The sequence below is a fragment of the Pyxicephalus adspersus genome, chromosome 3, assembly GCF_032062135.1.
Source record: "Pyxicephalus adspersus chromosome 3, UCB_Pads_2.0, whole genome shotgun sequence".
NCBI classification, from domain to species: domain Eukaryota; kingdom Metazoa; phylum Chordata; class Amphibia; order Anura; family Pyxicephalidae; genus Pyxicephalus; species Pyxicephalus adspersus.
Window position 1 is genome coordinate 49580812 of NC_092860.1, and position 23356 is coordinate 49604167.

The 23356-nt window shown below is 35.6% G+C and overlaps 1 protein-coding gene across 1 annotated transcript in view; it reads right to left on the bottom strand.

Moving 5' to 3' along the window:
• Window positions 1–2599: 2599 nt before the first annotated feature.
• The window catches only part of FRMPD1 (FERM and PDZ domain containing 1), a 70202-nt gene continuing 49445 nt past the window's right edge, over window positions 2600–23356 (bottom strand). The window contains exons 4-16 of the mRNA XM_072404523.1: window positions 20961–21063; window positions 19670–19715; window positions 18135–18239; window positions 17543–17638; window positions 15790–15915; window positions 15058–15177; window positions 14802–14938; window positions 13198–13324; window positions 11703–11798; window positions 10796–10978; window positions 8862–9006; window positions 6767–7633; window positions 2600–6135 (exon numbers count right to left, since the gene is read on the bottom strand). Coding sequence (XP_072260624.1) covers window positions 4067–6135; window positions 6767–7633; window positions 8862–9006; window positions 10796–10978; window positions 11703–11798; window positions 13198–13324; window positions 14802–14938; window positions 15058–15177; window positions 15790–15915; window positions 17543–17638; window positions 18135–18239; window positions 19670–19715; window positions 20961–21063 — 4220 coding nt within the window. The 3' untranslated portion in view covers window positions 2600–4066. The remainder of the gene's footprint in view (window positions 6136–6766; window positions 7634–8861; window positions 9007–10795; window positions 10979–11702; window positions 11799–13197; window positions 13325–14801; window positions 14939–15057; window positions 15178–15789; window positions 15916–17542; window positions 17639–18134; window positions 18240–19669; window positions 19716–20960; window positions 21064–23356) is intronic.

Sequence of the window (23356 nt, forward strand, 5' to 3'; positions counted from 1 at the left end):
CTTTCATCAGTAAATCTGGGTGATCCAGCAAACCAGGAATATATCTGTTCCAGGATTGAAAACATTTGCTAACACCTAGCTAATGACTTTTAGGAAATCCATTCTAGGTTTTCTGTATCACTTAGCTTCACTGAAATAAGTGTATTCTCTCCAGCCTTGGACAGCTTTAATAAATCAGGTTTATTGTATACTGCCAAGCAGTGCAACAAAGTGTTTTTAAAATACTCCATAAATCCAGGATTTAAAAAAAATGGCCTACCAATTATTGGTGGTCAGCAGCGACTTACAAATCACCCCCCCCCCATGTTTTTTACATTTGTATGTAAATCATTTTTAATAATATATGTACATGTGGGCAGCAAAAGTTATTCATGTGTATTGTGTATGCAAACTTACTTACCCTGTTGAAATCCTAGAAAACTTTTTTTTTGTTTGCAATCTTATACTGGAACAGTGCTGAGCAATAGGAGGAAGAATCATATATATGATGAAGTGACTCCAGCATCATGGTCTTATGTAAAGGTCTTTTTTGTTTTAGATTTTACTTGCACTGGTAAAACAGTTTCTAAACTGTCAAAATTTGATTAGATTTTAGTCTAGTCTTACCTAGCTAGTTAATTCTAGCCAACATTAACAAGACCATATTCTTTCATCAGTGAACCTGGATTATTCAGCAAACCTGGAATGGATCTGGTCCAGGATTGAAAACATTTGCTAACAAATAGCAAATGACTTTTAAGAAATATATTCCAGGTTTGCTGGATCACCCAGGTTCACAGATTAATATGTATCTTTTCTAACCTTGCAGTGCTTTAATAAATCAGGGCCAATAGGTCCAGAAACATTTGTCACTTAGTAGAGATGACAGTGAGACCTCAAAGGTTTGAAGAAAATCTGTCCGTATTGTTTAATTATTTCAATAAAATTTGTAGTGGCACAAAAATAATAGTTCCTAATCAGGCAATCTAGATCAGCCATTCTCAGCCAGGGTTCCATAGGACTCTAGGATTCCTCTACAGGTTGATAGGGATTCCTTAAACTGTCATTAATTAACCTCCCATTAAATGATGTCTGCAAAGTTCTGGTGTCAATGCCACTTAGTAGAACCAGCTGCACAACAATTGATTTTTTTTTAGTTGTCTATAAAGATGGCATTCCAGCCACAACTGTAATAGGGGCATCCTTTCCACTGGCCATCAAAACGAGTGGGTAATACTGACTCTAAAAAAATGGTGTTTTGCAGTATATTGCTATTGTTTGATTTAGAGCAATAATATTACCATCATTTTTAGATAATGTATGCCTTTATGACTTTTTTTATTGTTTTTCTGATAAATGTATAGCTGAGAAGTTGTACCTTATTAACATTTCTCTGACTTCTATATTACCATTCACAATAGCTTCAAGCCGGTTAAGAAAAAAAAATAGTTGTTTTTAATACTTGTAGCACAATGTATAGATATATGGGTTTTAGAGCCTTTTCAAAATTATGGAACCTGGATATTTGAATTTTTATTAACTCATGTTAGCCAAAAAAGGTTATCACTTGAGCTACAATCTTACTGCAAGCAAATTTAAAGCTGAAACAGAAAATAAAGGTTGATGTTTTTGGCAACAGGATTGTAGGTCATAATCAGATTCACATTTCTAAATCATTGAAACTGTTATGATATACTAGTCAGAACAAATATATATATACAGTCAGAATAAGAAAAGGATATGTTTGAGCATCTTTTGTTTATACCAAATCTGTCTAGATGTCATATATATTGCATATGTTATATTTTTTTATTATCATCACCGCATCTCTTTGTAGTTCACTTCATTTGCTTCCAATATACCTGAGAATCAAATTCAAGCTCCTGTGCTTCATCTTCAAAACCTTTCACAGTTCTTGTCCCACTTACCTTTCTGACCTAGAAGAAAAATACTCCCCCAGCCGCTCTCTTCACTTCTCCATTGACCTGCTAAAGACATCCTCACTCATAACCTCCTCACATGCACGACTCCAAGACTTTTCTATAGCTTCCCCAACTCTCAGGGATGTCTTCCTCGTCCTATTTGGCCTGCTCCTACTTTCTGCTCATTTAAAAGAGCACTCAAAACCCATTTTTTCAAACTTGCCCACCCACCTTCTCCTGTCTTTTAAAACCCTCACTACTTCCCGCTACTCCACATCTCCACTCCTATTGTGTGGGGCTTCCCCCACCTCCTAGATTGTAAGCTCTTCGGGGCAGGGTCCTCTCCTCTTGTATCACAGTCTGTATCTGTCTGTCATTTGAAACCCCTATTTAATGTACAGCGCTGCATATTATGTTGACGCTAAATAAATCCTGTTTATTAATAAATAATATTATTACTAATCACCAAGGTTGCCCCTTTATTTAGGCAGTTTAGACAAAGTCACCAGGTCCGGATTTACTGGATTGAAGTTGTCAGAACATTTTACTATAGAGTTGGCCTATTAACTTAAGCTCTGTACACAATCACATTTTTAACAGTAGTAGCCTATCTAATGAATGTAACAAGATGTTTGACAAAACCTTATTCTCATAAAAGGGACATTGCACTATTAATAAATATCACAAACTGCACTATTAAATCTTAATTAGAAGATATTTATTAGGATTTGAGGCAACTTGTAAGTTGTCAGTCTTAAAGCGACAGATCTTAGAATATAGTTACACTACAACATTCAAAAATTAAACTTTTTTTTTTTTAGTATTTAAAACCAAATACTTTTTATGGATAAAAGATAATAAACCAGCAGTGGATTATACAGGAGCTGTATATAACCTCTTAAATGCAGAACATTGTGCAGGCAGGTTAATATAGCACAAGATAAAGTAATGGGAATTACAGCTATTTCAGTCACTTAAAAAATGTATATATTTGTTTAGAAGCCACAGACTATAATATCTTTATGTAACACATTATAGTGCAATTGTATATACAACATGTTTATAGAAGAAAATACAGTAAGCATATTTTATATGTCATAATAGCAAAATTAGTCTGCTCTCAAACAAACAAAAGAGTACAATAATATAATTTATTTGTTCATGTTGAAAATATAGACAAATTTATATACTATTCCTATTTTCATATCATACTTCTTTGGTGCATACTTTAAATATAAAGATACTCCAGGGAGTCATGTGTAAACATTCTACTTTTTTGAACAGTTACAGTCATCACATTAATGCTTTATAATAACTTAGGATTAAGGAAGTAAGGGGGTTTACATTGTGCTCAAGGAAGAATATTAACACACTATGTTGGAATCTTAAAGACAAAGGCATATTGTTTTTTAAAAGAGTAAATTCGACATTCACCAAACATTCACTTTAGGTGAATCTCCCAGGGGCATGTGCTTTAAACTACAGTAATTGATTCACCACCAGTAATTGTTTGGTGATAGTAAAAATAACTGCTTTACAAATATGCCGCAAAGTATAAGGCAATACTGATATTGTGCTCTATTATTGGTACAATGGGTGGTATAAATGATAACATGTAAATCAGACTTAACAATCATGGTAGACATTCAGTTGGTCTCATAGAACTTCACAATTCTCTATTTATCAATGTTTTTTCTCACACAATTCCACCCAAGATTCATACATTTTTTTTCCATGTGAAAAATGTGTAAATCTTGGATAAAAGTTGTATGATTGTTGGATGAAAACATTGATAAATAGACTCCAAGACATTTGTTCATCAATCCAGCCCAGGGTTGCCATCTACTGGGACATAGCTACAACTTCCATAGGGTTACCTAATAATGGATCTTCTAACAGGGGATGATAAAAAAAGAGTGTATTATTTTTTACTTACCTAAGTGATTCTGTGTTCACTTCCAATAGCCAATTGTATGTAGACTGGATGACTGTAGTGAAAACAGATTCACTGAGTGACCAATGCACTCTTTTTTTAATCAATCCTTTTATGTCAGTACATAACACAAAATATAGATGTTACAGTAAAACTGTGCAAAATTGTAAGTGTTTTCTAGTATCAATGAAAATATTTTCACAGACACATTATACAGATCACAGGTCTCATTTTATAGGGTTATTAATGTCCTGAACTGCTGAGTCAGGCAAAAAATAGCAGCGGTAAGTGCAGTGCACTGGCGAGAAAGCAGTTTAAGATGCAATTCCTGGTCTTCCCTGTCAGCCGCCTTCCTAGCTGCTTGTACAAACTGGTGGTACGTGCATAATAAATCACAGAGATTAGTTTGGACATCAGTTTGTCTTTTGGAACATTTTGCACAACTGGAAAATTGCAGACACACATCTGTCATGTGCACTAAATTGAAAAATGTTTCTTCCACAGCTTGGTAGATCTCCTCTGATGTTTGATTTGGTCTAAGCACTTTCTGTGATGCTGACATCACATTCCGAGACACTGTACATAGACTAGATTTTTGTTCTGAGAACAGACCTGCACACCTGTCCTCGGGATGAGGTTTCTGCTTCTTTTTATATTCCTCTAAGATTTTTTGAAGATCCAGGACAATGTCCTGCAGTTTGCCAAAGCCCATAGGGGAATTATGTATTCTGGCTCTTAGGAGGTCGAGAGCTTCACAGTGCTCCAAAGAGGGTGAGTTTTGGCTATTGGTAATGGAAGAAAGATGATTATTCTCTACAAACGAGTTTCCAGATCTAGGTGGTATTGTCCTAGGTAATGGTGACACAGTTCCAGCAAAGTCAATAATTTCATCTTCTGCATCATTGTCAATGGGACGGAAGCAGTTGGTGTAGGATAAATGGCAGCTACAGTTTCCTTCTTTGGAGTTCTTAGGGCTCCTTTGTTCTGTAATATAAAGATCTACACATCTGCTTTCTAATACCTCTTTTTGTCTAAAACCCTTAGTGGAAGAGTCAGCACATCTTGGTATGAATGTCTGTGCTTCTGAAATGCAGTTCTCTTTATATAATGAATTTCCATCAAAACCTTCATCTGAGCTTATAGTTTCAGCGCACGAGTCTATCCTTTCATCATTTTCCTCATAACAAAGTTCCAAAGTATCCACAGCAGTTTCAGAAGAACGCACAGATGAAGACAAGCAGCTCCTTCTCTGATTGAAATTTCTTTTTACATCCGTCGGGTCCACTGACATTAGGTAGTCTGGCTCTTCGTTTGTTAAGAGATGCACTGACTCTTCACAACGAGGCACTTTAGTTACCTCAGTCCCTCCATCTTTAAAGGAGTTTATAGGGAAACTGGTAAAAATATCAGCAATTCCTTTTAAATCAAAAAACAACTTTCGTGTTTTAGAACTCTGGGGAGAACTCTCATTAATAATTTCGCCTTTTGGTGAAACATCTCCTTCAGAGTTCGTTAACTCATTTAGAAGAATGTTGTATTTGGATTGGTGGGAAGCCTCTGTCTCTGAAATGTATGGAAGCATTCTGTCACTGAGAACAGGTGACAACATAGAATCAATGTTTTCTTCCATTACAGTGTCATTTTTACATACGTTTCTAACTACATTCTGATTATCTGGTACCAAGCTAACATGTGATAGGCCATAGACACCAGTGTTGTCCAGTTCCAGTGATATTTGAGATGGACTAGCTCGGTCATTTTGTTCAGATATATTACAGTTGGGAATTTTATCTGCATTATTACATCCATTGACACAATATTTACCATTCTGACTCCTTTCTTTCACTCCTGAGTCACAGGGGAAACGTATAGCTGATATACAAGATGAAACAGATTCAGTAACTGACTTGGTCTCCATGGTGTCCGGCTCCATTTCCATTAGGCTTGGTGAATGTGTTCTGTTGTTTGACTTTAAGATGGGTTTGCCTAAAAGTGGTTTTGTCTCAAGCAGAGCTGGTTCAGCCTCAATGTCTTTTAAAGAGGAAACTGTAGGAGAATGGGACCCTGCAGGAAGGTGAGATTCTTTTTCAAAGCAACATACATGGTCCATGTTTTCCAAAGAGTTGGAAGGGGACATTGGGAATGTGACCTGAGAAGTATAGTCTGTTTGCAAGTAAGATCTTCGTTTCCGGATCTTGGATGGCTTTTTTGATTGTTTTTCCTTTCTGCATTTCTCACCAGAATTTTGAGCATTTGATCCACTTTTGTCTGGATAGACAAATGCATTTTCTGATTTTACACCTACAAAAAGCAGAAAAAAAGTTCTATGTTATAAATTTTCCAATTTAAAAAAACAGTTGAATTGCTAAAGCCACTAAAAATACTGCAGTAACTATTTCAACGTCCCTGTCTGATACCAGAATTTTTTTCATACCTTGGGGCACAAGGAAAAATAATTTTTTGTATAGTTTTGTACAAACATTTTGCAATAATGTTTTAGAAAAAAAAATAAAGAAATTAAAAAAACATTGGGCAAAAACAACAAAATTAAACAAACATGGACATTTCAAACTAATATAACGGATTTTGGTATAAACAGTTTTTATTATGCAAACATCAACATTTTCCTGTATCAGACATGACATCCTTCAAACCGTTTAATCTCCCCAACTACATGGGCTGCCTCATTTATCCAAAGTGGGGCTCTGACAGTGGCAAGGGAGTGCCAAAGCTTGACATTTACAATATAAGTCAAAATCTATTTTAGATGCTTATGTTTCCAAATCTCACTCACAGTCAAATAAGATGTTGAGGGGGTGGAATAAGGTGGGAAAAGGGGAGAAAAGAAGCATAAATCTGGCTCTGGTTAGAAATGATAGTAGTGATTGGCTGCAATGTATGATCCTTGTCAGGTAAATTAATATTTTTTTACCTGGAGAAGTTAATGTTGGTGTAAATCTGTCAGTAGCATCAAAAAATTCTTCTTCGGAACTGCTATCGCCAAAACCAGGAGGAGGATCAAGGATAAGGGCATCAACCTCATTATTTGTTTGCATCCTGCAACCTTTTTCCTTTTCTTTATTTTCTGGATTTAAATCATTAACACAGTTGCTCTCTGGGCTACTAGGGATATTTCTGTCCACACTGCTGGCAGGGGAAACATTTGAGCAGAGACTATAGTATTCCATAATATTGTTTTCTGTTAGCTGACAGCCAGGAAACACATGAATTTCATAGTCCTCTCTGCAGTCTGCATCTTTGGGTGATCTAGGTTTTTCCCTACTATCAATTATAGAGTTTTCCCTGGTATTAGACATCTGCAAGAAACACAGCAATGGATCTGATTCTTCACAACCATCTCCTTTGCATTTCATATCTAGATTATCAGTAAAAACACCCTGATCTTCTGCATTTTCATCATTTAAAATGGGTGTATAAAACTGGAAGAACTCTGGCCGGCTAGAAGAACAGGTCTCTAGGTCATCCTCTTCCAGAGCATCAATTGAGTCACTGGACCAGCTAATTTTGTAACCATGGCTTTCTGTGTTAGCTGAATCTGAAGCTTCAGAAATACTGTCCGTGTCATTGTTTTTACAATCACAATGGCCCTCCTCGGTGACAGTACTTTCTTTTGCATCTTTATCTTGCTTCAGCTTTTCCACTTCTTCTTCCTCTTCCTCTTCTTCCTGCAATGGTTTTATGTTGCGTTGTCTCAAAAACTGGAGCTCTGATGAGAGATCTAAAGATGAATCAAGTTCTGATGACTCTTCAGAATCACTGCATGCTCTGGATTCGTATCCTAAAAAGGAAAACATTTGATGTTAACGTGTTTAAGTTAGAAGTCATTTAAAAATTAGGCATATTTTTATCCTAACTAGACTACCCTTTAAACACTAAATGGCACATTTTCTTTCTATCTGTATTTCATTCCTGTAATAGGAGAATTATAACATTTAAATATACTTTATATACTAAAATTGTTCCTAATTTTGTTAACAATACTCAAAGTGGAACTAACTAATAAAACTCCTGCACACGTTCATGGAAATTATGCCATTCAGGCGGGACCAATCAAGATGGCGGTGCCTACAACAAAACAGGGGTAGGTGAGTGTAATTAAATAAACTGCGATCTGACAGGTATGTTTATTTTATTGCAGAAAGGGACATGGCCTGTACCTTTCACAATAAAGAAGCTTCCCTTTTCCTTTTCTTATTTATTTTTTTTACTGTATTTTTCATTATAAGTTTTTATAAAATGCACCCATTTATTTGGCATTCTTTGTACCAGAAACATATTTTAAATACCTTTGGAAAAAAGTTGCTGAAAAAATATATGTACTTTAGATCAGTTACAAACTAATTCTGGTACAATTACTACATTTTGGTTATCATAATGTTAAAGCCATCCATGATCTGTTTTATTGTGCTCAATAAATCTAAATCACACTAGCTCAGACGTGTCAAACTCAAATACACAGTGGGCCAAAACTAAAAACTTAGGCAAAGTCGCGGGCCAAACTTGAAACTGAAATAGCAACGCTACTACAATTCCCTGGGTCAAGAAAACAGTCCAATTAGGGGCCAAATGTTATGAGTGGCTGGAACTCCCTCTTCACTGAAATAGTCTAAAGACGTGAGTGATGCTGTGAATTTTACTAGTAGCGCTATTTCAATGCAGCAACAGGCCAGCTGCAGTTCATATTTAGGATTCCTTTGAGGGCCAAAAAAAAGGACGTTGCCGGCCAGATTTGGTCCGCAGGCCAGAGTTTGACACTCCTGCACTAGCTTAACCACAACAGCCTTCATTCAGTTTCCTTTTCCAGAAACCAAAAGGTGATAACCTTAGGGCCAGTGGACAGTCACTGTCATTTTTGCACTTTTTGCAAACCTTACAGCTATACAAAATTCATTTAGAAAGCCATTAAATGGCATTTATATACATTTTTCTCAATGTTTCTCATTTTGATTAATTGAACATAATTCTTTCTGGGATATGTTGTTTATTTTGTTTTTTTGGTGTCTTACCTTCCTCAGTAGAAATGCGATGAACTTGGTTTTGAGGACACCATTCAAATATAGATGCAGCAGAATTTGTGAGCAATTTACAATACCCAGAAATTAGACATGCAATGTCTTTGGCATTATTTGACTCCAGCAGTAGTGAAAGTGGCTATGGAAAAAAAATATAGTAAGCATATTGTTATAGTCTAATATTTTTTTTTTTTTTAGGCCGTGAAAAATTAGGAAATTCCATCTGTTTTAGCAAGATAAGTGCATTGTTTATTATTTTTCTTAAGGCTGATCTAAATAGGACCTAAATACAGGAACAGTCATTGCTGGTCCTCTGAAAATACTAGTCACCTGGCTGTCGTGCTATCCATCTAAATTTATAACCTTGAGTCATTAACATTTTATGTATATGTGGCTAAATTACTCAATTACTTGTTTTACACCGCACCTTATGTTACCTGATTAAAAATGAATTATGATTTATAATATGAAAATGTAAGTATACGGCATGGTAATTGATAATTTTGTCAACATGCAGTACAGTATTTGTCAAGGCAAACACAGAGTTCTTCATTTAAACGATAAAGGTGCTATACCTGAATACAAATATATGCTACCTATTAAATAGTTTATTCAGCAAAAAAGCAAAAAATTTATTATTGTAGCGAGGAAAAAGTAAATATATTCTTAGACTCAAAAGCTGGTATTGTCTCCTTAAGCTAAAATTACTTCCTAAAGACATTTTAAATAAATGGCCTCCACTCTCTAACATCAATTTATATATGTTTTCCTCCATGAAAACTTTCATCAGGTACCTTTCATTTCTTCATTTTGGGTCATTCCTTGTAATTTAACAGCCCTTTCAAACCATAACATTTTATCAGCATGCTTTACAGTTGGTATAAACATATCCTGCAATTGTCTTCACCAAACATTTCTACACAACCTGTAGGTTATTTTTCCATACAGCAAAATGACTGTTTTCAAATAATTTGCCAATGTTTTTAAATCACCTACCCAACCTACAGTATATGCATCCACAACTTTCTTTTTTTTCAGGGATTAAGAGAGCTGTTTTGATTTTGTAATGATGAAATGATGATGTCTAGATATTTGATGTGTAAATAGGACATCTTCCACCAGGAAACTCTTTTAGGAGATCCTGATAATATCCACTTAATCTGGAACACCTTATTCGTATTTTACATATTTGAAGTGAATGTAAATGTAGGGTTATGCACTGTTTCCATGAGGCAAATAAACACATTGGGCCTGATTTATTGAAAGAGTCGTGGGCCATGTTCCCTGTACGGATCACAGGCTCAGGGAGGTGAGTGGGTTGTTTATCTGGACACAAACCGCCAACTCTCCCATTGCAGGCTCAGGGCGGGTTCTGGCATCATGACTTCACTCTGTGGGAAGTGTCTCCCCTTTGAATGACACACGGCTCCCGACACATGCACGGTCTGGAGTCTGTGAAATTAGTGGTCCGTGACAACCAAAAGGTTGGGGATCACTGTTCTAAAGTATTTGTTAACATTGCACAATAATAACCCCCCCCCCCTCTATAGTATGTATGTTTTATTTTAGAAGAGACATCACCTGTCACTTTTTCCAATAAAGCCCTACCTGTTCATAAATTTTGACATCAGTTCAGTTTAGTTTTGCCTTAACTGCAGTGAAGGAAATCAGGCCTCCGTGTTAGTTGTGCAGTTTAAAAACAGAACTATGTATATATAAGAAATGGATCAACAGACATGCAAATTTTTTTTCAAGTAAAACTATTTAAATGTATTTAACTTTTTATGAGTATACTGCTGTTTGCATGGAGTTCAACTTTAATATGCAGTATGAGATGATCTCTAGATGTGCTGCTTTTTTGGCAGAATTCCATCAAATTAGGAGAATTCAAGATCAGTCCTAAAATGACAGCAATGAATTGAAGTTACCTTAACATCCTGCAGATAGACCTTTACTAGGCTCACTTTCTCAGACTCTGGGGTCAGCTCTATCCTGCTTATGTTGGAGAATTCCGCTAAAGTTATCATAATGTTAAGCTTGTTGTTGATAATCTGACTGATGCCATACTTTGCTCCAACAAGAAGTGTGACATACGATTCTCTGTCCTGCAGCTGTTAGGAGAAATGAATAAAATAAATAAAGTTATATTTTCATATGCTCCACAAAGACAGAATAATTTACCATGACACACAGGCTTTCTAGGAGTTACAGATAGAGTGGAAATATACATGGTTGTATTTTCCTGATTGACACGGACATCTGTCATGAAACCAGTAAATGTAGTTTCAGGAAAAGGAAAACAACCTAGGTATTGATGCCCCTTCTCATGTAAAAAAAAAACGTAACTAGCAATAATCCCCAGGCACCAGATCCAAGCCATTACCCCTAGCAATGACCCCTGGCCCAAAAACAACCCACAGGCTCCTGCAATACCACAACCCAAGAAAATTCTTCAGCCCAACAATTGCCCTGCAGTGATGCAATGTTTAATAGTCTTACAAAGCTTCATGGCTTGACATATTTGATATCTAGCTACACAACATAATCTCTTCTTTAAACTGTACAAAAAATTGGGAAATGTGTGCATTAAAATGAAATTGAATGTTTTAGGAAATAAATAGAGGCACTGCTTAAAAATATGTAATATGTTTGGAGTTCTAAGTAATCCTAGGGCTTAAAATCTACTTTTTAATAAATGTTTGAACAATACAAAAGTAAATAAAAACAACTCCCAGCAGCCAAAAAGTTAATTTGCTTTCCTGCATTTTTTATTCACTTGCATACCCTACCCAATTTATGATCATACAAAGCAAGCTGAAAATGTAAAATACATACCATTAATGTAGCATTAAAAATTTTCCCTCCATAGGTTTTCAGATCTCCAAGAATCTTTAAATATTGTAATCGTATTTGAGCTGCAGATACAGGTTGCTAAAGTGAGTCAAAATACATAAGAAAGATAGTTATATTCTATTTTCTACCTAGAACTTGAGCAGAGCCAGCATTCCATGGTTATGAAAATAGACCCACTTATCTTTCCATTCCCATACTCCAGGTTACTGACAAGAATCTAAGTTGCAAGAATAATACTTGGCTTCTTCTAACTCCTTTATATCTTACCTTCATGGTAATACACCTATTATACATGTATTACCAAAACACTTGTTTTGCATTGCAATATGACCGAAGAGTAGTTACATATTGTATTATTAAAAAAAACATGGAAAGTGGCGTAGCTCAGTACAAATGTACCATAGTCAAAGAATTCATTATCTTTTCAGTATTCTATCTCGTTATGAACAGAAAATTCACAAAAATACATATAATCAATAAAAAATGCCACACTAAACTAAAATATATCTAATAAAGCCAGATGCTGTAAACCTGTAAAATTTTTACAACCAAATAAAACACTTAAAGTGTGAATAAACAATAAAACATAACAAAAATTTCATAAATACACATTATCACACAAATCAATATTGTAACTAATAATGTGATGTTAGTTCTTCTTAAAAACAAGGAATATATACAATACTGTAACAGACAGACATTCAATCTTTAGCTACATGGTGCCTACAGATAAATAATATGTACTTAATTAAAAGAAAATGAAAAAAAAATGCCCTCCTAACCATTTATTTAACAAAAATATCAATATATATATAATGGAATAATGTAGAAAGTTCACCCTAGACCCATAAATGTCTATAATTTTTCTTAATTTATATTATGGGAATGATTACAGCACAATAATTGTATGTGCCATTTGTTTAAATCACTTTGTAGGACCTGTGTGAATCAAAATGTAATGTTTGCTTGTTCAAATATGTAAAAAAAAGTCAACAATTTTAACAGGGGTGGTATTTACTTTTTCACATGTATATTGGAACTGTCTAAGGATTTGCAATTTTATTTAACCAGTCTTTAGATTGGTTGCTGATAAATACAATTGTAGACAAACAGCACAAATGGTTGCCAGACCAGGTAAAAGTCTACTGTGCATATGTACATTGCCGAGAGGATCCTGACATCCACATATTGTACGTTGGATTGTGTGTCCTGTTGTGACAGAGGATGAATAATTCCCTGGGACAGGAGTCACAGGCATTTGCCACTCTTGGAAGTGTGAGATGTCAAGATCTTTCAGGTGGTGTATCTCTACTGCAGACCAAATGTTCCATGAACAAGAAGCAACTGGGCCAGGTTTATTATAAACCTTTCAGGTGCTGCTTGGATCAGTTTAGGTTAATAGCATCATATACATTTTTTTCTATGACCAGGTTTTATAAAAAATCACTTTTTTAAGAACTGCAACATGTTCATTTACCTTCTGTCTTGGCTCAAGTATACACTGGTTCCGTTTAATATGAAAGCTAATGGCTTTCTTTATGTCTTTCCCTCTCATATTACGTAGTAATGTTGGAGAGAGAAAATTATCTATTCCCCAGTCTTTCCTACAGGAAAAAAAAGTTTTGTTAATTCTTTATACTACGGTATAAATTACAGTAGCCCAACAAATGTCACTGTTAGGCAAGGTAAAGGTATTGCAAAGTTTAGGTAGAATTGCAGATGGGTAGAGGTCCATTTGGTGTTTACTGGGACTAAATTTGACCCAGGAACTTGCAAGCTATAAATAATTTGGGGCATAAACAGCCATTACCTTCCACACTGTTTGAATACTTTACAGATGTTAATGCAAAAAAAAAAAATAGACACAATCTTTCAAGTTTTATGAAATAAGATCTTTGTATCTTGATACCAATAAATCAAGTTTGAACCTACACTTGAACAGTGAAATAATGATTGTTGTCTGACAAAACACAGGAATTCTCAGAGTACACACTTTTTGAATCCGAATAAACTATAAAAGCTGCAGATCTTAGGTCTCTATTCTTGCATGTTACTTTGAACAAATCTATTGATTTATCATGGAGCCATTGTTGACATATAGGGATCAATGAAATGATTTTGGTCAGTTGATTTTACTCTGAAATTAGAAGTCTGGCTTTTGTCATATAAACATTCTCAGTTTGCTCATTGAGCTACATATGCAGAATTTACTTGTTGAATATGTTTTTTTGTGCAGTACCCCCTTAGAATAGCAAGGTCTGTTCAGGGGTTAATCTTAGCACAATTCATACAGTTCTAGCATCTGTTCTCCCCAAGAAGTGGTGGTTGCAGGGGGAGGAACCAGGCTTTAGTAAGGTAGCAGCTAATCACTGCCCTGGTTCTACTTTTTTGGGCCTATGATAATGTTTGTTGCCTTATTAAGAGGGTTCTGGGGCAAGTTAGGTATGGAAAAACTGAGTTTTTAGAGCCCTCCCCATGGATCATTGAAGAAGCTAACAGAATCAAGACAGGCCAGCCCTGTGGGGGCCCTTGGGCCTGAAGATTGAACCACAGAGGGGATGAGCCTGGTTCCCAGATGTAAATTATTTAACTTTATCAGGGAGAAGCAAAAGGAGAAGGGACCTAGAACAGAGGTGCTTTAGGATGGGATACCATTTACGCTGAATTTGGGACTGTCATTTAAAGGGAGACCCACCCCAGAGGACAGACGCTTCTCTACCTGTTTACTATGGATTTCAGAATCTGGATGTGAAAGATGCAGAGGGTCAGCATTATGAGGCTCCGCTACCCTAACCTTCACTCCATATGTGCTGAGTTACAATAAACCCCTTAAAACTAAGCACAAGTCTCTGTGATTTTCTTATACAACATTGAACCTGAGTAAAATTCAGACACTGCTTCAGGTGTGACCTACTATTAATACTAAACTAACCATAATCTAAACCTGCAGAAACATAGTTTTTAATATTTCTGTTTTCATGAATCCCCCTTATATACAGTTATACTTTCACAATGTCACATTTCAGCATATTACTACAGAAAAATGATGATCTGCTTAGGTTAAGTCCTATGTCTACTTACTCAATGTACTTGAATGATATCTTCTGTGACTGACCACAAGTGTGTATTCGCTCCTGTATGTGTAAGGCAGCCAGGCGTAGAGCAACACTGCATTTCATCTCCATCGCAAATCTCTCCTGAAGCACATCACTACAACTCTTCAGAGACAGAACAGTATTAAACCAGTTCATACAAAACATCCCTGTCTACTTGTTTTATCTTAAAATAACCATAGAAAAAAAAGTTCCAATGCCTTAAAAAAATAGCAAGGGTTTACCTGTAAATAAAGATATTCAAAGGCAACTGGATCCTCCTGTAGAAGATCCAAGGGGTCTTTGGGTACAAAACAAACTCTAAAGAGACATCTATAGTCGTGGGACTCTCTCTTCTGTACTACCTGCAATGCAAAAATATGAACACTTCCTGTAGTAAGACACTTTATGGATTGTTGATGTACAATTAAGCATCAAATATTTACAGTAGTATACTTGCCAATACTACTTGATCAAAAATGGGAAAAAACAGTATAACAAATATTTTTTCCTCAAGGGTATTGTTATGGCCAATAGGGGGTGCTGCTTTACAGTAAAATACAGTGATCTGTATGACAGTGGAGGCACATGTGATATTTCTGTGCTGGGGTACAACAACCCTATTTTTATTTATGTAAAAATATTTGTAGTGTGGTATTTTGGGTATAATAAATTTGTTTAATATGATTAAATGTTCCAGTTGGTCATGGTAAATGAGTAAATGAGGGGAATTTGATAATGAGGATACAGAGCACAGAGATGCGAATGTTCATTGTGCATGCATACGAATATGAAAATAATTCAAATGCATTGTGAATTTATTGAGGATACAGATAGCATAAAAAAAGCATTTTTAACACCTCACCGCTGTATCCAAATTTACAAGTTTTTTATGCTGCAGCTAGGCTGAATATTAGGAAGCAAAAATCATTGCATGTTTTCTTTCTTTGCATTGTCTATGAATCCTCCAAACGTACCTGTTCGATAAGCTCCTCTTCGTGAAGAAGGTAAAGCTTTGAAATATTATATTGCTCTTCTAGAGCTAGTGCAAAGTGCTCAATTATATTGATTGACAATTTTTCCTTGAGAGTCATGACTATGTCCTATGGAGAAACACAATTTTTGCAATATACAATGTTAGATCTTTAAAAAAAAAGGTTCAGATAACTACAACATCAGATATGTTCAGCATATGATCGATCAATATTAGAAGCTCAGATATGAGTGTGTCCATGTTTTCCCTCCCCTGATTTCTCCAATATTCTTGCTGATAAAATTAATTAAAATAAAAACCTTTACATGGCATAATTGTTCCTGTCCCTGCTTGATAAAAGCAGCTGCTGACTAGCTTGTTTTTTCAGCTTCCTAATGAATGGAAATTTGGAATGATTTAAACGGTAATTGTAAGGTAATGTTCAGCATAATTTATTGCAAGAAAAAATAAATACCATGGAGCCAATACAACTTGGAATTTATTTCTTTACACTAGAAATGCAAAACACATCTGGCCCAAATTAAAATGTGATCAGTGTAATTATTAGCAGTTGTGATTGTACATTCCTGAGACAAAATACAGCAAGCACAAAACAATGGGGTTCTTTACTTGCCATTTAATGTCCAAAAAGCATATAGCATTTAACTTCTCCATCAGGCTTATACCAATCTTCTGGCCCTTTTCAGTTCTCTTTCTGTCTCTATCCAATGTTTTCCTCCTTTCCCACACAATTTAAGCATAATCCTAACCATATATTTCTAAGGTACACTATATTTATTGGACATTATGACTTAGGCTACGTACACGTCAGATGATTCTTGTCTGGTTCTTGAATCAGGGCCAGTATTGGACAAGAATCTGACATGTGTACAGCATTTGTCTGATGGACGGATCCATGAACGACAAAAGACATACGACCGCAATACAAGTGAAGGAGAGAGAGCGCAGCCGGTGCTGCTCGCTTATTCTTCCTCTTCCCTTCTCCATAGAGCAGAACAGCGCTGTTTGTACAGCGCTCATTCATGCATATTTTAGTCTTTTGTCATTAGAAAGGATCGTGAAGGAAACACGAACATGTGTACACAGCCTTAGGGTTTGTGGACATGGCTTTTGTTTTCCTGCTTTTAACATAGTTAGAAATGCACTTTGAACACAGATCAGCAAATTGTCTTTGACTTTATTAAAACAGTACACATGACAGTTCAGAGGCTGATCTAGATCTAACTTGCAGTGTTCTATGTTTTTTTGAACGCAATGTTATTATTCACTGTGTTTAGGCATCTTCACACAAAAGCAGACCAAAAACATTCACAAGCATTAAGACACTTACAATAAAACGTTGTGCACTGCATCTGGAAAATGGCCCTCCCATACATGTGGACTAGTTTCTGATGTCCAATCCTTTTTTATTTGTTACCAGTATTTTACTTATTTGCCCAATATATGTATACAATTTCATATATTGGTTATTTGCATTTTGAAGTTATATGTTTGCCTACTACAGTTTGATCCTGTTTGTATATATAATTATCACTGTGAAACTTCAATAAAAATATGTTTTGAAAAAAAAACTTTTTGCACTGCAGCGCACAGTTTTGCATTAGTGTACGTTGCAACAGGTGTGATGGAGGTACATTGATTGGCACCACAATGCAATAAAGCACCTGTAGTGTTTCAGCATGTGGTACTACAATAAATGACAACTAATAGCTTAAAATAACAGAAGTTATTTATACCTTCACAGTTGTTTTCTTCTCAAATTTAAAAGCCTTTGTCTGGCCATTTTCCAGGTAGACTTTAAGGACATTGGGCATGAAAAGAAGTGAATTCCCCTATTACAGAATGACAATGTTAGAAACAGACAAGGCGGGGTACAAGATATCCATGTAAACATGCACATAAATTCCTTAGAGAAGACCATATTCCATTAACCAAGAATACATCTGCTTTACAGATTACAACACTATGAAATCCATTTTACAGTAAATTACAATATTGTGTAATGGCAAGTAAACGGAAATTGACAGGGGCAGAGGTCTTCAATAATTTCAGGAAATAAGTAGGACATGACAGCTAATGGTATGGAGAGAGTATAAAACTGCAAGAACAATAAGATAGCCAAACATCATCTTTAAAGGAAACTTCAAATGTGTTTTAGTAGTCAATGGTATTATTTTATCTTCAGTTAAAAGTTTTAAATTAAAAAAAAAAAAATTTGTATTTTGCTATTTGTAGTACATCATTAAAATAAATTTTGCAAAACAAAGTACATCCTAACCACATGCACAACACATGTGCACCTTACTGCAAAATTACAAAACCACCAACCTGAGTGTGTCCATTGACAATCACTTCTTCTGCAAACCTCACTTTTACTGGATTACTTTTTAATCTGGCTCTTTTCTCTGCTGTAAGAAAAGAAGACTTTGGGCTCTGTGTAAAACAGAACAAAGTTTGTTAACATAAGATGTCATTCTGGAGGTATTACTTAGCCTACCACACCTTATGCTGCCCATACGCATTACACTCTGTCTGTACAGTGTGTTTTATTTCTACTATTGAGTACATTTGCTTGTTTTTGATAGGCCATCAGATGTAGGAATCGAAGAAACTAAAAAATGTAAATGAATAAAGATCAAGCCAACACAATGTGGGTTGAAGATCTAACCTGAATATTTGATTTCCCTATCAATAAATATACATTTTTTTTGCAAACAGAAAACACATACATACATCCATTTCATAAAGATATGTAAATATGGGCTAGGAAGAACAGAATCAGTAACAAAGGTAGCATAATGCAATAAAAGGTGAAAAAATAAATGGCCTGCCCCTAGCATGCATGTATATTTGGGGGTGAGCAATATAGCTGTGATTCTTTTGAGGTAATGATAGTAGGTTTTGTAAAGTAAATGTGGAAAGAATTCTGTTATCTTTTACATTTTTAAAAATCATCTTTTGCTTGAATTTTGAGACACTTTGGTTTCCAAAACCATAAAAATTTTCAGATACGATTTCCAGGTAGTAAACCTGTAGACAAAAACTATTGTACTTTAATTCTTTTTCCATTTATTCATTTATTGCAGCAACCATTTTAAGATATTTTTATGTACTGAACACAAAAAAGCTTTCCTAACATGCACATGATACAGTACAAGCAAGGAATAGGATCCAGGACTAGTTCAAGAGTAGATAGTTCAGGGCCACCACAGAACAGTTTGTTTGCTGACTTGCAAAGGTTCTTTTTTTCTTTGGCAACAAGAGTGCAATTTTGTTTTTTCTGTCCTGATTCCCAACTGGGTTCCATGTTTTTCCTAGGCTTGCAGGCCTATTTAGCACACATGAAGCTAAGCAGCAATGGCTGTGTATGTGTAAGGCAGACTCTTAATTGTGCCTTTTTTTTGCAATAAATACAGACAGGAGCCCTAAAGAGACACTGTCACCTGGAGTTGCCTCATTGCCAGTTGGTACTTATCCTCACAATATCATTTTATTTAATGTACCTGTTGTGCACCCTTTTAATTGAACATTGAATTTGTTCTGTCGTTTTTTATTTATCAAAAAGTTTATTTTCATTTTTTCTGTGCAATATTTCATATGACTTGCCTATTTCTCCCCCCTTTCATTTTAATATAAAATTCCATGGTTTTATAACTTTTTATTCAGTATTTGTCAAAATTGCTTCCTATTTTTCTCCTTTGTTTTATCTCCTGTTAAAACCCATGTAAAAACCTATTCAAGCCAAACAGACTAAATTCAGAGAATACACCATTCTAAACAAATAAACCATTCAATGCAAAACACAAATGTGGATCAAATGTGTACATTATTAGTAAACTACAATCACACAAAATTATACTTACCGAGGTACTTCGAAGAACTGTTATATTAAGGGTGTCAACGGAATCCCTAGAACATAGGTACATATATTTTTTATTCACAATAAAATATAATACTACACTAATTATCAAACATTAGTCTACATTAGTCCTATAGTAGCCAACTAAAGGTGTAATTAGTCATTTATAAAAAAGTGGTGCTTAAGAATAAACAATCAAAATTTGAATGCCAATAAAATACTTAAAAATAAATAAATATACATTAACTCCAGTAATAAAATTATTGATCAAAAACACAACCGTTCCAAGCTCCCATTGACATCATCTGGGTTTGGGTACTTTTGGACTTCAGAAGCATTACCGTTTTTTGGTAAAACCAAAGCAAATTTGATCGTTATATGGTCCTACTGATCCAGTGAGTGAATTCACATCAGGAGAAAAAAAGGTTTTGTAAATAGAAATTCAAAATCTTTTTTGTCGGAAAAAAAAATCCCAAGATCCTGGTGGCTTTTTGTTTTGTGCTTTCAATGCACAGAGCATGTGCCATGCAGTGTACATCCTGACTATTTCCCAAGAATACAACTAGATGTTGGGGACAATGTAACTCCAGCATTACATCACCAATGGTCACCCAGTCTGCAAAAAGGATTGATGTGGACACGGCTCCTGGATCCCGGATCTATTAACTAGCACTATAACAGGTACGTGTGCACCATATTTGGAATGTATGCTGTGTATACTTCTGATTATGAGAAAAGCTCACTGCCCACCAACGGCTTTAGTTTTAATGTAAGCAGCATGTGTTCAGCTTCACCAAGCCCCTGAAATGGTATACACCTGCAAAGACAGAATACTTGCCTGGAAAATTATGATTACAAATCCCTGCACTGCTACACTAATATCGGCACCTAACCCCAAGCACTGTTCTCAGGCAGAGTACTGCCTATGCTGACAGCTTGCCTGCTGCCTGTCTTTGATTTTGCCATGTTAACATCAGTGACACAAAATTTTGCGATGGAGGCCCATGACCTACACTTACTCCCCTGGCAACATTGCCAAATATACTGTATATAACATAAAAATGCACAATCATAGATCATCGTTGCTAATAAAATTGAACATGTCATTGAATAACACGTAAACATAAAAATAAATACCCATTTCTGCATAATTAGATTACAACACAAAAACACGAGTCGGTAGTTGAGGTATCTTTTGCTCTTTCCAGTGTCATGCATAATCCAATGTGGTTAATGTACTGCTAAAAGCCTGCTGCACTTAGCATTAGACAATGGCAACATACAGGATACATTACCTGATCATGTCAGATGCTTTTTGAGCCTGAGTGTTTTCCACATTTTCATTGTTTATTGCACAGATCTGGTCACCGAGTAAAAGCTTCCCTTCTGCTGGACCTCCTGTGAAATGCAAGATAAAAAGGTCAGAGGGATGGGTCAGTAGATTCCTATCAGTTTCTGCCAAAGGGATACAGTAATTGTGTCATGACCTGGGCATGTTGCTTGTTAGTTGTATATCTGAGGTCTCTAAATCCCTGCTTTGCTCTGTATATGTTGGTTTTATTTTATTTTTACATTTTTCTGTTGAGCTTTGAATGTTTCAAAAGCAATTCAAAGCCAGAAGTAGAAATCAGTGAGCTATGACGTAGAAAACTGCTAAACTAAAATCTAAAAATTCATGCCATGAATTTAAATTCCGTGTAAATTGACAGAGGTGCATTCCTAGATCACCATTTCATCAGCACAAGGAAGTGAAGTACAGTGGTACCTCGGTATAAGTCTGCTTTGGAAAAAGTCCAACTTGGTATAAGTCCTGTTTGGACACAAAAAGTTTTGCTTGGTATACAAGCTTTGCTTGGTATACAACCTTTGTGTTAGAACTTGTATGGGTCAAAATGAGTCACAACACCGCACGTTATCCTTATTTACCTCTCTCGAGACAAAGCCACAACTGCCCACGAGCGTCAGTATGCCAGTCGCTACCATTCAGTGAACAACCCGCGCTATAACTCTCTGTGAATTACAGAACATCTCTTCCTCCCTTCTCAGCACCATCCTAGTAGGCACTCGACTCTTCTCAGTAAGGTAAAGTGAGGTTAAATTTTCATTTATTTCATCTCATTTCTTTTATATTTATGTATTTTAGTATTTAGCAGTGTTTAAATTATTTCATACAGCCCCATCAATGTATAATATGCCAATAACAATAGGATTTTTTTTTCATGGGAACGGACTAATCATTTTCCTTTTATTTCCTACAGGAAAAATTTGTTTGGTATAAATCCTGTTTGGTATAAGTCCAAGGATCTGGAACAGATTAAGGATTTATACCAAGGTACTCTTGTACTAAGAAACTAAGCCATTTTTTTTTACATTCAAATTTCAATTAGAACTAAACCCTACAGATTTTATCTTAAAGGATGAGTAGCCAAATGCAATTACAGCAGGAGAACAGCTACCAACTGGGGAACAACTACCAATAGATAAAAGTGCACTGCATGCAATGAATAGCTTGCATATAAACAGCTGAAGTCCAGAAGATTACACTGGAAGATCAAGGTTCTCCCAGTAAAAACCACAGCACTCCACTGTCGACATGACAGCCTCTCATGCTGTAAACAAAGCACAGCAATCAGCTGTTATGAAGCTCTGATTGTTACACAGGGGATATCTGTAGCCTCAAACTATTTTATTGACTTTCATTTTTTTTTAATTTCTAAAATTTTTTACTTGTTTTAATGTACTTTGTCCTAAATTTGCATTTGTGTTTGTGGCTCCACATAACAAATCGTTCGTCTTTCATTGCCGTCCCTTAGCTCTTTTTTGCAGTTTTCAAGTTTTTTGCCTTGGGTGAAAGAGGACCTTGTTGGTTTGAACATCTGACACATCTTTTTGCATTGCGCTTGTTTACCTGCAAAGTGTTCTTTGCCTCAGTGTTACAGTGTGGATGATAGTTCTATGGCTGTCGGTTTGACCTACTTTGCGTTGTGCTCTTCTTGTTAAAATGCAACATATTTTATTGGAGATGCATTTTCATTGCAAATCTGGCAGGTCAAATGCAGCTTTTTGTGTTCGCATAATTTTGAGCAGAGCTGCATTCATTATAGTGCTATTTTGATGTGAGCATATTTTAAATTGCAATTCCGGCTGATCCTCCATGGAATCTATTGTCCTTGTAACTTCTGCTGTACTAAACTGATTTCACATACAATTTTAGCACCTTCTTTTCTTCTTTCTCACAACTACTAAGCAACACCAAAATAGACCCAATGTAACTGAAATATGGACAGTGGGAAGTGTTCAAGTTCTTACACATTTTCTCTCCTAGGGTGGGAATGCTGCTTTTGCATAGATACAGCGCTGGGGATGAGTATCGTCATCATGAGTCACAAATCAGGATTACCAGATAAAAAATAATTTAAAAAAGCCTGAAAGAAGAAAACAAATGCAGCCACCACGCTAAGGATTGTTTTGTGGCAATATGGTACATTTTTGGGTTTAGATAAACGTTGGTTTTTTAGAAATCTGTTTTGGTTAGTGCAATGTTTGCATCAGTCTGCAAATGGCTCTACTGTATCTAAATAATCCCCATCTGGAACCTTTGATTTTAGTCTACAGGAATGCCTAAAACACTTTACTTTAAAATAATATACAACATTTGAAGTTTAGTAAGATTTTGGAAACTGTAGTTCCA